Source organism: Uloborus diversus, chromosome 3, assembly GCF_026930045.1.
Source record: "Uloborus diversus isolate 005 chromosome 3, Udiv.v.3.1, whole genome shotgun sequence".
Taxonomy (NCBI): domain Eukaryota; kingdom Metazoa; phylum Arthropoda; class Arachnida; order Araneae; family Uloboridae; genus Uloborus; species Uloborus diversus.
The window spans coordinates 128267466-128283520 of record NC_072733.1 but is presented as its reverse complement, the minus strand read 5'-3'; the positions used below and the strand labels follow the sequence as shown (position 1 = coordinate 128283520).

Below are 16055 nucleotides of genomic sequence, written 5' to 3'. Positions count from 1 at the left end.
AACTTGAAATTTAAAATATCCTTATTTTTACATACTATGTGGGATCCTAAATGCTGCATGAGAGCAAAACCTTAGATTTGACGATAATTCCCAGCTTTCTTACTCACAATTTTCACCTTGAAAAAGGTTTAGCATTTTTCTCTTATTCAAAAAAAATCAGAAAAAAGGGTTTTTTTTGAAGAAAATTATAAACTTTAGGCCTCTTGCGGGACACCTAAATATTTTTTGATTTGAATGAAATTGTTTGTGTAGTAGGTGGATCGGTAGGGACAACTTTTTATCAGCATGACAAATTGAATTTTGAAAAAAGTTTTTTCGATACACCTCATTCGGCGGGACGCCGTGTTTTGAGATTTCCAGTGTTTGCCCAAAATATTGTTTCATTTCAGCTCTTTGACACAAATGACAAGTACCATGTGCGTGTGTTTGACCGGGTGTATATAACTTTTCCCAACTGTGAAATGTAAGTAAAAAGAATGGTACGCATAAATATATTGATTTATAAAATAATTTAATACAATTATTTATTTTGTTAACAGAATGCTTTGTTAAGATTTGTTAGCGATCGGTTTTCTTGTTTGTGTTGTAAAAACGATCCATTCATTAACGTTTCACAAAATTTTTATTGCTGTTTATAATTATTACACAGAAGGGATAAGGACAGAGCCTGAGTACCGCAAGGGCACAGGCCCCTCCTCTTAGATTTCAGGGGCCCCAAAATCCCCCTAATTTATCATAATTAAAAATAAATGATAATTTCACTCAATCTGGAGTACAATGATATCATTGATATTTTTTAAATGCCAAGACAAGGAGAAAAATATTTTATTTGTTGATAAAATTTCCCCTTAAAAATTTAAGATCTTTTGCAAATCCTAAAATTCACTCCCAGTTTAGTCTTTATTTACTATTAAAAGTTATATCATAGGTAATTTTTATGTTTATGGTTAGGGGTAAATTTTAACCACATCTTATATAATTATACTGTATTATCTCTTCTACTTTTTCAATGTACCTTTATACTATATTGTGATATGAGGTACCACCAAATTTAGCACAGCTGTGTTAATACGCAAGTATCGAAATGTTTTATTGCTTTTTTAATACACTCTTGTTTGTGAAAATTGCAACACCACAAAGGACTTACGCGAGTGAGCTGAAAATTGCATGCAATTTTCAGGTAGTAGCAGGGGTAGGGCATGATATGCAAATGATTAGAATTGCAGACCGGTAGCATTACCCCCGAGGGTCCCCTGTTCCTGTCACTGACGTAGCACATGCGTATGCTCAGCAGCGCCCTCTGAAAGACGGATTGAACCGAATATAAATAGACGACTGTAGCGAGGCGTGTGATTATCAGTGGTTACATGCTAGAGTAAACGTTAACTGAATCTTTACTATGCCTCTTCGCTGAAAGAAAGCGAAATTTGAGCAAATTTCGGAGTTTGAACGGGGCAGAAACGTCGGCCTTCGTGAAGCTGGATTATCTTATCGTGCAGTAGCCACTCGTGTGCAGCGTAACAGCAGCACAATCATGCGTCTTTGGAAGCAGTGGACGGACGAGGGTCAGACAGCTCGGAAATCCGGGAGTGGACCCCGAAATGTGACGTCAGCTTGCGATGACAGACACCTGGTGAGTATGGCGCTGACTGACCGCACAGCTTCTTCTAGACAATTGGCAGCAGAGTAGTTTTTTTACCTTTTCTTTTCTCCCTTTTTCTTTTCCCCTTTAACTTTTTTTTGGGGGGAGGGGGACAAGAGGGGCCCAACAACATAAGTGACTTCTTTTAAATTGCATCAAAATTCAAATGACAAAAAATCAAAATTAAATCAGATGTAATTTCATTAAAAGTTTTATATTTTTATACTGACATATTTGAATTTTGTGAGGTAACAATAAAATGGTTTTTAGTCAAATCCATTAAAAGCTTCATTCAAATCTTATTTCAATTGATTTTTTAAGCAACTAATTTTTAAAAAAAGGAAGAAAAGTTTCCAGAAACCGATTTAGTGATCTGTATGGAACCCTGGTAATCCACCAGAGAGAAATGCAAATAATACCCTTGGAAGTCTTCCAAAAGTGTTCAATTTGATTGGTATTTTCAAACACATTAAAATCTCACTTAAGTTTTTCTTTAAAATCTTGTTTTTTTCTCCTAGCATTAGTTCGTTTCTTTTTATGCTATTATTTAGATTTCATTTCTTAAAGAAAAATAAAACCATGCTGAAATGAAATAAACTTTAATGTGTATCTTTTTGTTTTACAAAACTTGCTTTCAAATCAAATACATTCACATATATACATTTAAAAAATGACTGCACAATATTTCTTATAGTAAAACACAAGTGACAAATAGGTACCGGTGGAACCTTTTGGTAAATTATGGCAAGACGTTTCACCTTAACTTTAACCTTCACGAGTTGTTCAAATCTACCTTAAATTTTATTTTTTGAAAGTAATTGAACAAATCAAAATGACTGAATTCAAACTGCAATTTTTTCTGAATTATAAAGACAAAATGTGTGAATTAATGGAATTGAAGACATCATAAAAAGGCCAAAATAAAAAGAGTTGAAAAATAACTACATAACTTTAAAAAAGACTCAAAATAAGTAATAAAAACTTTAAAAAATAAAGATACATGATGTAGCTTTAAAATGTTCAATAAACAGCTACCATGCTAAAAACTTAAACACAAAACCAATATTTTGCATAGGGAACTATTGCCATGTAAATGGGCATCAATGGTACTTCTAAGTATCTTTTCATTTCCTTTTTACATTTTTATTCTGAGTTAAAAATTGAATGACCGTCTTAATCTCGGATTAAATGAGAGACTACTTAAATTTTGCTCAAATATTTCATACCAATGATAATCTATACTTCCAAAATAACCAAGTTTTATAATAGTAATTCTGACATTATTTTGATGAATAATACAAGGAATAAAAATGTGATTCAAAAAACGAAAGTCAATTTAAGCAAAACAATAAAACACACAGTGCATATCTACAGCAGATATTGGCAGCAAAATCAATCAAATGAACTCAAAACATAAGGTAAATTGCTATAAACTAGAAAACTACTGTTTGTGAAAAGTGCAACATCTGGAAGTACTAAACAATCCAGGTGAAATTTATAAATGAAATAGCTTGCTGTTGTGTGCGTGAATATGTGAAAAAAGTAGAACTCTTGATTAATCCATATAAACTGGCTGCAGTTCTTGAAAGTTGGGGAAAAAAAAAATCCATGTTTGTTTGACAATAATCATTGCATGAGAAGTAAAAACTATTTTTCACATGAGTAAAATATGAAGTTGAAATGGAAACTAAATATTGGTCTTCTTGCTTGGTTTTTGCCACTTATAAACAGAAACTTGTTAAATGCAATGCAACAATAGTGACGTTAATGTAGTAGTAGTAGGCTGAAGAGGAGAATAAGTAGGAAATATCACAATGAATCAAATATTGAACCAGTGCAAGATGAGACACTACGTAAGATGGATAGAGGTGATAGAACATTTGGAGCATGCACAAGTATGTTTGATCCAACAACAAGTCAACTTTTGTTGCACCTAAAATTATAAGCTAGAATGTTTGCACATTATTTTTCCGACTTAATATCTCCTATTTGGATATGACGATGGCATTCATCTACTTTAGCTCTTACAAAATGTGAACACAACTTTCCAGAATGGATTGGATAACATCCATGAACAAAATGGCCATGGATGTATCATGGTAAACCTCAGCTGTTAAAAAAAAAAAAGTACAATTTCAACAGCATCCGTTCAATCAGAAGTTCAGGAGCATGAAGATTTATTCCTCCTAAAATACATCTTGTTTCATTTTGACAGCACAATGTTTGTCCAGTCAACTTGATACTCTGAATGTTCAAAACTTTTCAGTCAACAATATGTGTGCTTCTTGCTTGGACTGTATATTCACCGGAGAAGTCATTTTGAACTAGTTTTGAATTTTGAACGTCTGTGTTTCACTCCAGCAGCTCATTCTGCAAACAAAATTAGGTAAACTTTGATAACAGATAAAAGCAATCTGGTATGCTCCTAAATATTGATTAAAAATCTGATTTGAGGAAATTTTTGAAAGCCTCATTTCATAGAGCCTTGTGGCTTTTACCATTTTTAAACTGATACATAATTATTTTTTTCTGTAAATATAGGATTGTTATGAAATAAACTTAATTTAGTTATGAGGTGTTAAAAGCTACATTGCAGTTTTTACATACAGATGTTCTTTTTTAAAAGAGTAGAAATTCTGTTATTAAATATATTTCATGAAATATACAAAACAATGTTTCAAATACTTAAAAGTTTTTACTTGAAATGCAAACAGTGTGCACAAAATTGTTTCATACATTTTGTAGCATTAAAACATTTTTAATGAAAAAAATAATGCATCATTTTATTGATACATTTTTCTTTTTAAATAAATGGAACTATCAAAGAAAAAAAAGTTAAAATTTGACAAGGAAAAAATTTGACAATTACAATGAAATGTGGTGCTACAGTAATCTTTCGTGTGTGTGAGAGAGTAATAAATGTATTACAAGACAAAAGAGACTGAAAAACAAAATAACATTGTTCTTGGTTTACAATTTTGCAAGCACATTCACAGGGTGTTAAATAAAGGTGTTTAAATGTAAGCAAACATTAACAAAACATGTTTTTAAAATTGTTTGCGAAGTGTGACACTAGTATTTTGAAATTGTTCTGCTTTAAATCGTATCTAAGCCCATTAGGGAACACTGGAAACTGAAATGGAAAATGCTTCCTGTGCAACCAATTTTTTAATTGCTGTTGCACAAAAGCTAGGCATGTTCAGGCTCCATACAGATGAGGCTACCTGCTAGATGTAAGGAACACTAAAAAAATAGTCCTTGTCAGTACAACAGGAATACTAATCTTCAGAGCTTGCAAAACTAAAATCAAAAAGGTTTGTTGTCACACTTTGAGAAAAGTCTGCATGCTTAGAATTCAATATAGCCAAGAAATCAGTACATTCCATGATTATTTTAGTTTTATATATATCATAGAATTTTTAAAAACAACAGCTGCAGAATGCAGTTCTAAAGACATGACATTCTTTATTTAATGATCTCAACTTTTTTCCCCCATTTTTAGTCAAATTTCATTTAAGTTAATTTAAACTGAACACTGATTTGTTAAAAGAAAAAAAAAATGGTTGAGATAAATACTATCAAACATTTTTAATAGAAAGAGAACATTTGATTTAGTTACAGAGCAAAGAACTTACTACTTCAAGAAAAAATATTTTGCTTCGGTACAAAATCAAATTGGATATGCAACTGATCAACTGAATACAAAACTTTAATATTTATGCTGACAAATGAGATAAAAAATATCTGCAACTTTGTTAATATAAAAAAAAAGGTTGAGGTGTTTTTAATGCAACTTGCAAAATCTTTATTTAGTCTAACTGCTTTAAGCTCCCGTTTTTCTGGAGGGGGGGGGGGGGGGGGGGGGAACGAGGAGAAAATTCCAACAAGGCTGAAATGCAAACAAACTATTGATCTCTGATAAAATAATTACCATAATTCCACTTTTTTAAAAGGAATGATTGCTCATGAAATTTGTAGTCCAACAGATTTTTTTATCATCCAAGTACTTGATGACTAAAATTATACATTAGTAAAATAAAACAAAGTAATTTTTAGACATCAGAAGAAATAACAGCTATATTTATTTTGAACATAGCAATTTCTCTAAGGCAACTGGACACTGAATAATCCATTAAAAAAATTTTAAGCAAGTATTTGCGTTATTAGTATAGATCCATGTGGTGAAACAATAACCACTTATGTAAAATGTCAGTTTTGCAACAGTAATCAAAGGGCGAAAATTGGAACACTCCAGGAGATTGTCTCATGTTACATAAGAAATGTACACGTAATTTTACATTATCTTAATTATGCTTAAAGAACAAGTGGCCTTGCTTTCTCTAGCAATAAATAAAAACACTGATTGTTGAAAACAAATATTACAGGAATTAGGCAATTGTGAAGTACTATAACAATACTAGAGCGCTGTATCATATTAATTATTATTGCAGTGCTACTTTGTGGATATGTCTAGCATAAATTTGGTTAAAATCTGACACTGGTTGCTGTTGCTCCAAGGTACAGATAGAATATTGACAACTACTGTTGTAAATGGAAAATACAATATGTAGGACTTCATTTTATTAAACCATGATTCTGCTCTTTATAAGTAATGTATAACAAACTGCTGCAGTGCACCAAATAACTTTTTTTTGTGAGTTTTAAATCAGCATAATGGCTAAGAAACTTTACACTGAGAAATAAAAAAAATTTCATTTAGAAAGATGAGCTTATTTAATAGTACTCAAATTAAATTTTAGCTCATTTCCCTTTCCCTATTAGTGTTGTAGCTTTTTATCTTTAACTAAGAAAATAATTTAAAAAGTGTAGTACCTCAAAAATGTGTTATCTTTATTTGGCATACTTTATTAAGTGTTTTTTCTTGGGTTACCTTGGAAATTCATCACAGTAAAATGTCATGTTGAATCACAAACATTTTGTTTAAATAAGCTTTGTACAATAATATCTCTATAGCATCACTTAAAAACAATTTTCCTTGAGCACATTATGTAATCATGCAAAAAATAACTTTAATCTGGATGCAAGTAGAAATAAATATATCTTTTTAAACATGCTATTATATTTGATGATAAACTCCCAGATTAAAAAAGAAATAAAATATTCTTTCTGATGTGCAAAACAATCAATTTGTTATTTTAATTATATCAGGACATTTACATGTATACACATTAGCACAATTATAGAAGATACATCAAGGCTATTTTTCTTGCACTTGAAAAGAATTTCCTTATAACTCTGAAATATATGTAGGCAATTTTCATTTAACTTGTTTATAAAACAATGTTAGATTTGTGAATCTATACATCTGGACAAGTTGATTACTTTAACACAGTGGTTCCCAATCACGTTGCAACCCCTTTTTCATAGCCCGCAACCCCCTATGTGACCCTTATATTATATATATATATATATATAAAATAATAATAAAAGTGAAAAATATTGAAAAGACCACACCAAGAGCCCATAGATGCGCATCGCAGCAAAACTAAAAAGCCAAGTAAATATAAAATTAAGCAAACAGAATTACAAATATTAAACAAATTATAAATAACAAATGATGATAAAAAGGAAAAATGCAAACAGCTATTAAGTAGGAATAGAAAAAGAGTGAATCCAGAGCTCATCAGCCGTGGAGGATTCATTAATTATGGTCAAAAGACCAAAATTTTAACTATAAACTAGAAGAGAATGCTTAAGCTCCAGTACATGTAATATAGAGTAACAATGGGCAAACGCACCACTTGCTAAGCTAAAAACAATAAACTAGAGATCAAACCTAAAACTAAAAGCAGGGGGTTTCGCCTCGACTAATTAGGAAAACATGTTCCAATAATTAGCCTTCCACGGGACAGTACCTGCCGATAACAAAATTGTCTTACCTTGAAATCCAAGTAAACATATCCTGTCCGTTGTTCAGCATGATAAAAAAGCCTATCCATTCGTCAACAAAACATTAAAAATATAAAAACCATGTCCGAAAAACTGTTTTTCGGACATGGTTTTTATATTTTTAATGTTTTGTTGACGAATGGATAGGCTTTTTTATCATGCTGAACAACGGACAGGATATGTTTACTTGGATTTCAAGGTAAGACAATTTTGTTATTGGCAGGTACTGTCCCGTGGAAGGCTAATTATCGGAACTTGTTTTCCTAATTAGTCGAGGCGAAACCCCCTGCTTTTAGTTTTAGGTTTGAGCTCTAGTTTATTGTTTTTAGCTTAGCAAGTGGTGCGTTTGCCCATTGTTACTCTATATTACATGAACTGGAGCTTAAGCATTCTCTTCTAGTTTATAGTTAAAATTTTGGTCTTTTGACCATAATTAATGAATCCTCCACGGCTGATGAGCTCTGGATTCACTCTTTTTCTATTCCTACTTAATAGCTGTTTGCATTTTTCCTTTTTATCATCATTTGTTATTTATAATTTGTTTAATATTTGTAATTTTGTTTGCTTAATTTTATATATATATATATATATACACATATATACATACAACCAAATTTAAAAACATCTTATTAAAATTAGCTTTTTGAAAACAGTTCTTTTTAAATAAAATAGAACTTTTTGATTCAAAAAGTAGAATTTTTTTACTTAACAAAAGTTAAAATTGTATTTGCCATTATTTAACTTCGTTATGGTTTGAGATTTCTCTCCAGTACTCTCAATGTCACATAAATCACTTAATCAAGGCAACTTTTTACATATAGATTTTTATTTTTCACAAGCATAAAGAATATCAACTGGTCATATAAAATTCTAGAGATGAATCTTAATTTATAGAGTTATGTTATTAACATAAAAATGATTTAAAAATTTCATAAAATATTGACTCACTTTCGGAAAGTGAAATTTTTTGTCATCTTGCCCCTAATGCTGGGCAAGATGACCATGTCATTTGAGATATTATGAAACAAATGTTGGAATAATGGAAAACTTAGCATGCATAATTACCATTTTAGCATAAAACCTTATGAAAAACTTAATAGTAAGCAATGCTAAAGAGCTAAGAAATATGTTTTCCCCATAAGTGTACTTAGACGCGACAAAAAAGAATTATCAACAGGGAAAACATTTTTCAGTTGTCCAAAAAATGTAACATTCAATGGTTGCAATCAATGCGTGACGTATATAGAAACCCCTATCATGGCAATATAAATTCCTCTCAAATGATGATGAGTTCGTTATCTTGCCTCAAATGGGGCCAAAATTTATGAACTGTCATTTTACCCGATTAGGTTAAATTCAGTCAGTTATACGGTACATTGTATAGCTAAGCAATGTTAGACATTATTTAAAACAATTAAAGAAAATAGATGTGACTTACTTAATTAAAATTTCTCAAACTTTAAAAGCCAAATTCTTCATAAATTGATGTTTAATTCTAAACATATCAAGTTTTGTAAAGTAACTTAAACTTCATTTTTATGAAACTATAAATCTTATAGAAAAAAAATCATTTCATCAGTGTTTTTGCTTTAGGAGAAAACATTAGAGAAAACATGCATTTTAAAAATCAAAGTTTAAATACTGAGGAGCATAGAGTTTCTCATTTCAGCAAAAACTAAACATTTTTATATACATTAGATAATATAACTATGGTAAGCTATTAACAAACTTAACAAATGAATTTTTGAGGAGTTTGGATTTTTAAGTACTTTTTTTCAATATTAAAATCAAGGAATTCACAGGGAATGAATTCACTTTCAAACATAGATTTCTAATTTCAGAAGTAGTGGTCACTCATCACTATGGGCTGGTCCACAAAAAGTAAATACCAAATAGATAATTAAAACACAAATATGGTTTTGTCTTTTGAGTTCAACAAAGGAGGGTATAAAACAGATTATAGCTCTGTATACTGGTCTTTGTATTGTGCATCAATAGCTGCTTAGGATAAGTGTTTTGACATATCAATAGAATATTGTTTTCAATAAGTTATCGCCCTATAGCCAGGGCTAAGGCAAAAATACATAAAATACAATGCCAGCTCAGTCATTCCGACCAAGGACTGCAGTTTCGTGCTTATTAGCACTCATCAGCCTGGAATAGGAAGTGACAGAGCTGGAGGTGGAAAACCTCTTTAGGGAGTCAAGATAGCCAAACAAACTGGTAGCTAATATGAAATTAGCACAGACCAGAAGGACTGAGCTGGCAGTGCATTTAATGAATAGAATATTGGTTATTTGCCTTATAACATTGTTAGTTTTTTTAACAGAATGATTAACTTTTTTGCCACTCAAAAAGATGACAAAATAATTGTGCTATCACTTACTTTTAAAATATCATATCTAGTAAAACTTGCTAGCATTTTATATGTTTAATTATTTGATAAATATTTTTATTGCCAGAAAATGAAAAACACTAAATGTTTTAAGAAGCAGTTTGCTTAAGATCGTGATGAGTAAAAAAAGAGTCATTCGTTCTTAAATATGACTTGCTGAAGAGAATAGGTTTTTGATCGGTTAAATCTAGAAATGCATATAAAATCTCATATCTATCAATATAAGTAATATACTTTTGCAGTGCCATATCTGAAGCTTTCATTAATTGCAATACAGCCTATTTAATGTTGCTTGGGTATAGATTATTACATAGCACTGGGCATTCCCATTAAAACAGGGCATGAGCAACCAATGTTCAAAAGTTTTTATTGCATAAAAAAATTTTGAAGCAACATTTAAACAAACTAGAACTTTTTTAATAAATTTTGTGTGAATGTTAACGCATTTGGAAATAACTACTGACAGCTTGCAGAAAACATTTAAGCATGAAAAAGTTGCTTAAAAAAATCAATGCTTTAAAAGGTTTTGATAGTTGAAAAGACAAAAATTTGTGATGAGTTTATCATTTTTTATAAAAATATTTCCTCATATATAGAAGAAAATAAATTCTAATATGCATAAAATATTGTGAAACCTATATTTTTAAGAGTTTTATATGCATAGATGATAGGCAAAATATTAATACTTTGTTTGAAACCAAAACACATAACTCATAACTATCAGAATAGACTTAAATATTCAAAACTCAGTCACATTAGAACTTAGAAGGAAGCCAAAACGTTGCATTCGACAGTTTGTTCTTCATCATTTGCAGTTTTAATCGAGGATTTATGTCATGTTTAACAAGTTCAAAATATATTTTTTAAATATGCGTTGTCAACACATGACAGTCAAATTAAGCAATTGAAATAAAAGTACTTCGTGAAAATTATCCAAGCACTACTTACAATGAAATACAGTAGAGTCTAGAAAATCCGAGTCTCAAAAGTCGGAGTTTTTGCTTAATTCGAGGTGCTTGATTGATAATTTTAGGGTATACTTTTTTACGGATAAAAAATACATTAATCTGAGAATTGAAATATTTTGCTATGTAGAACTTTCCTATTAACATACAATAAGGTAATAACATGATATTGAAAGATTTATTTCAATAACAGTCACCAAGAAATATTCATTGACTGTTAAAGATGTTTTAAGAGATGCCTTTGAAAAAGTAAGAAGTTGGTTGATACAAAAAAATAACCTGAAATTAAAGCATTGTTTTGCCTTAAAGAACGAAAAAACATCTCTTTTAGAATATCCGATTGCAATTAAAAAGGGAAGTGCAAAACTTGACTCTGTACGATTCGTATATACGAAATTTTCTCCTTCTATGACAAACGTTTTTGTATGATGTGAGATACATATGCATGCTCAGGGCCTGATTAACGCACGGTCCGGCGGGTCCGCGGACCTGGGCACCACAAATTTAGGGGCACCAAAATAGCTTAGCCTAAATTCACTTACTTACTTCCTTTTTCTTTTTTTTCCAAAGCTCATTTTACTTTTTCTCAACTTTAAGGGAGAGGAAGCTCAAACTTTTTTAAAAATCAGCTCAAAATCTCATAAAGTTAAAAACATTTCGCATAAAGAAGTCGCTGTCCCTTAGCTCTGGAATTTCAAACTGATTACTCGGATGACATAGATGAACATTTTCCAGAAGAATTAACACACTTTCAAATTTTTGCAAAAGGTAACCCTTCTCCTAGAGAATGTTTTAAAAGGATAAGATCACTAAACATTACACATACATTTCCGAATGTGAATTCACCCCTGCAGCTTCTTCTTACCTTGCCTATCAGCAGCTGTTGTGTTCCAGTGAACGTTCCTTTTCATTTTTAAAAAGAATAAAAAATCATTTGAGAAGCTGCGTTTCTCAGGATAATTTACATGCGTTTTCCTTATTGACCATTGAAAATTCTGTGACATCAAACATAGATTTCAATTATTTGATCGACACATTTGCCTCTGTTAAAGTCAGAAAGAAGCTTTTTTAAAGATTGATGTCAGAATTAGTATTTTTTTTTTTTGCAGTTTTAAATTGTTTTTTAACTTTTTTTCGCCTTAAGAGGCAATTTAAACTGTGATTAGTTTGGTGACTATCAAGCGTTTGGTATTCAAATCCCAGATTTTCTTTCAAATGTAGTAATGTTCCTTCAAAATGCAGTTTCTAGTAATTAGGTTTCTAGTATGAAACGTTGACTTTAAAATTGCGCGGATTTTCTAAGGGGGGGGGGGGGCACCAACATCTACTCAAGACCTGGGCACCAGTTTGGCTTGATCGGGCCCTGTAGCATGCTCATACATAGACACAAATGTCATGACAAAGCTCATCAAAATTTGTTCGAGGATGATCAAAGGACATTTTTTGGTTGCCTGCAAATTTACACACAAGCACGTGCAGACATCAAGAAAAAAACAATCAAAACTCATTTAGGATCAATTAAAACAAATTTATTTTGAAATTTGAGTGATAAATTTTTCGCGGAGACAATATTTCCTTTTCATAGCGTAGAAGTAAACAGTTCATGTTCTTATGCAGTCCAAAGATTTTTTCGGATAATCCGAGATTTCAGTAATCCGAGGTGGCGCGAGCCCCAAATTACCTCGGATTTTCGAGACTCTACTGCAGTGCTGAAAATTAAAAGGCATTTTTGCAATAAGCAGTATGAACATAAATCTTAAAAACATTTTCAAGTCATAAGAAAATATAACTTTATCACTGGGACAGCAGTCGTTTTTTAACCTTTTTATCACAGAGGTGCTTATTTGCTCATCCAAATTATCAAACAGTTTTACTTTTGTATATTATGTTTACAATGTTCCGAGATAAGAAATACAGCTATTTTTTTTAAGCATTATTCTGTAAAAATTATAACATTTACAAATTCTATAATATTAATTTATAATTGTCTATGAACTTATATTAACAGAAGAAATGAAAATGTCCATTTCTTTATGTGTATACATACATACATGTCAGCTTGTAATTGACTAGCGTCTGTAACACTTTAAACTTTTTAATGTTTTTGCCATCAAAGGAGCGAGCTTATTTTCTGAAAGAAAAGTAAAATTTATTTAAACAAAGGAGCTACATTGATGCATTTTCATGTGAAATATTTAAAATATGAACATTCTCTACATTAGAATTAATAAAAATTTTACTAAAATAAATTTTTAACTTTTTAAAAAATTACATATACTGCTTGAAAAGAACAAAATTCAATTAATATGGATGCTAATAGGGGAAAAAAAGTCATGAAAAAATGTTTTGCAAGAAATACCGATTTTAAAATCGATCATATCAAAACGTATTCTTAAACATATTTTCTGAGAAAGCTTTGGCATGGTAGTATTTAAAGTCATCTTTTAGGATCTATTAAGCAATAATTTTTTTTTGTTCTTACTTATAGAAATTGAATTAAATTCATTTACACTTGAAGCAGCTGAATAATTTCTCAGAGTGCTCAGCTTCTCTTGTAATTATCATCAAAACTTCAAACTTGATTTGAAATGACCACACAGTTCTTGAGAAAACACAGGAGATTTATTTACAAATATTAATAATAGAGCAGGTAACAATTGCAAACATCCAGCAATTAATCGAATATCATTAAACAATGTACATTACTCAATACATCACGCATTTAAATCCAACATACGTGAAAAGAACAGCAATTCAAAAATCACAGCGAAAGCGCTAATGCTCACAGACAGCGGTGAACAACGAGATTGAACAGTTAGAAAGCAAGCTGACCGACTCTCCCCTCATTCACAAGACGCCCGGCGTTTTATACCTAGCAAAGAAAGATCCAAAATCCTACAATGTTCTACCAATTTCTCATATTTTCTTAAACTATATAGTTGAAGGATTATTTTGAGTTTTAAAGCTAATGTTAATATTTTTATATGTTTTGGCGAATAGTTTTGAATTCCAAAGAGACTCGAATGAGAGGTTTATGAAAATGTGTGTAAGCATTTTAGTTGAAGAAAAATGATCGTTTCTCATCAAAAGGAATGAAAAGGATCATAGATTTTTTTTATTCAATGGACTTCCTTTAAATTCCTAGCATTGGCATCAGCGTGCAGTATTAAAATACTTCAAAAGATGCAAAAGGATTGAAATCTTAAATTATCACATGTATGCTTTTTTCGGTTTGGGGTCAAAATGTCGCCACCGAAATGTCGCGGCCAAAATGTCGCCGTTCCAAAATGTCGCCGGGCTAAAATGTCGTAGATCCAAAATTCGTTTATTCAGTTGGTAAGAAAAATTTAAATGTACAAAAATGATGTTTAACACCAAATTTGCGGAATAAATGGTTACTGCCTTTAATGAATGTCTCCGTTAAAAATGGGACTGGACTAACTGAGTTTCATGATAAATTCTAAAAAGATTATTCCGTTTTGATTCGCAACTCTCGGCTGTTTTTCAGCAAACAAATAGAATACAAGTGTTACGTTATCTTATTTCTTGTGACTCGCTATCTACCAACTGTAAAACGTTCTGACGGCGTTCAGTTCTGACGTTCGCTAAATTATTTTAAACTTTTCAAGAATAGTGTGCGTTTGTATGTGACCGATTTTTTGGGGACATTCTACGTCAAAACCTGTAGTAAGAATTCGAACGATACCCGCAAGTATCCATATATGATTTAGGGCTGCGTGGTTTTTTGCGTCAATTCGTTCAAGATAGTGGAGTAACTGAACGTTTTCATCGATATGCGTGACTGTCATTGCTCAAAAAATGATGAACGGAATCAAATAAAATGTTAGGAAGCAGCAGGGGGACAGATTTTGGGCTCAATAACACCAGAGGGTGGAGCAATCGAATGTTTTTGCCTTTCTTTTTTATTATATGTGATTGATATATCTCAAAAAGTAATACAGTAGACCCTCTTTTCAGCAGGTTTATTTTACGCGGTTTCGATTATACGCGGTTGAAGATTTGACACCTTTATTTTATTTACGCAGATGAGTTTCGGTTTTACGCAGATGCGGCAATGCAAACAGGTAACATTTTCCTCTCTTTCAAAACCCAAGCTCCTAAAGATTGCAGATTACACGTAACTAACTGCATTTTGGCGTGCTAATAATCGAACTTGGGTCCTTGGAGACATTTTATGCGATTGGTTCCAGAGCTTTTTCCATCAGAAGTAAAGTGATTAAACTCACACAGTTCAGAACTCACTGGAAGAAGAGCTTTTAGGAGTGACAAAGGAGGTCAAAACCAACGCGGATACCGACTCCGGTGACACACAACCAAAAACGCTCACATTGAAAATTTTCGAACCATCCGTAGACAATAGGAATGATCTTTCTGATTTGTTAGTGAAAGAAGATTCTATCATGGAAATGACGCAAGTGATCATGGATGAGTTAATGCTAAGCAAAGAATTGGAGGAAAAATTCTTAATGACTACCAAAAAACTATCATAGTCAGCTCTTCTTCATAAACAGAACATGAAATTAGTTTGTTTTCTTTATGCATATTGTGCATAAAAATTGATATAAGTACACATTAAACTTATTATACAATTAGTCATCACTAGAATGAAGTATTTTTTTTTTTTAATCTACGGAACCTAATTCCTATTTTGACACTAATATTAGGTCTCAATTTACGCGGTTTCGATTTACGCAGCATTTCCGTGGAACATAACCCCCGCGTAAAACGACGGTCTACTGTACAAGGGTTAAGACAAAATTTAGTCTACAGGTATATCTTAAAGGGCGAGTTGCTCATTTATTTTTGGCTTCAGTCATCCCAAAAGGATGGATCACAGAATAATTTTTATCGTTTTATGTGACTGCTATATCTCAAAAAGTAATGCGAGGATTCATGCAAAAATGTAGTATACAAGTGAAATTAAACGAAAACAAGCCTTATTTTCGTTCTAAGTTGAGTTTCGTAATCGTTTACGTGAGTCAGTGTAATTAAATAAACAATGAAAAATATACTGAATTTATATATGAGAGGTTGAGCATGATATCAATAAAATCTAAATTAGCCGTGTATTCCTCTCATTTTTGTAGCACTTTAACTAGCGTGAGTGTTAAATAAAAACTGA

The 16055-nt window shown here is 31.4% G+C and overlaps 1 protein-coding gene across 2 annotated transcripts in view; it reads right to left on the bottom strand.

The window, feature by feature from the left end:
- Positions 1-2225: 2225 nt before the first annotated feature.
- LOC129218456 (transcription elongation factor B polypeptide 3-like) overlaps positions 2226-16055 on the bottom strand; it is a 192101-nt gene continuing 178271 nt past the window's right edge. Inside the window, exons 11-13 of one of the 2 annotated variants that reach the window (XM_054852732.1) lie at positions 12964-13043; positions 4924-4942; positions 4654-4876 (exon numbers count right to left, since the gene is read on the bottom strand). In XM_054852732.1, coding sequence (XP_054708707.1) covers positions 12982-13043 — 62 coding nt within the window. In that variant the 3' untranslated portion in view covers positions 4654-4876; positions 4924-4942; positions 12964-12981. Of the gene's footprint in view, positions 4013-4653; positions 4877-4923; positions 4943-12959; positions 13044-16055 lie in introns of those variants that run through there. The other variant, XM_054852731.1, reaches the window with a different exon arrangement.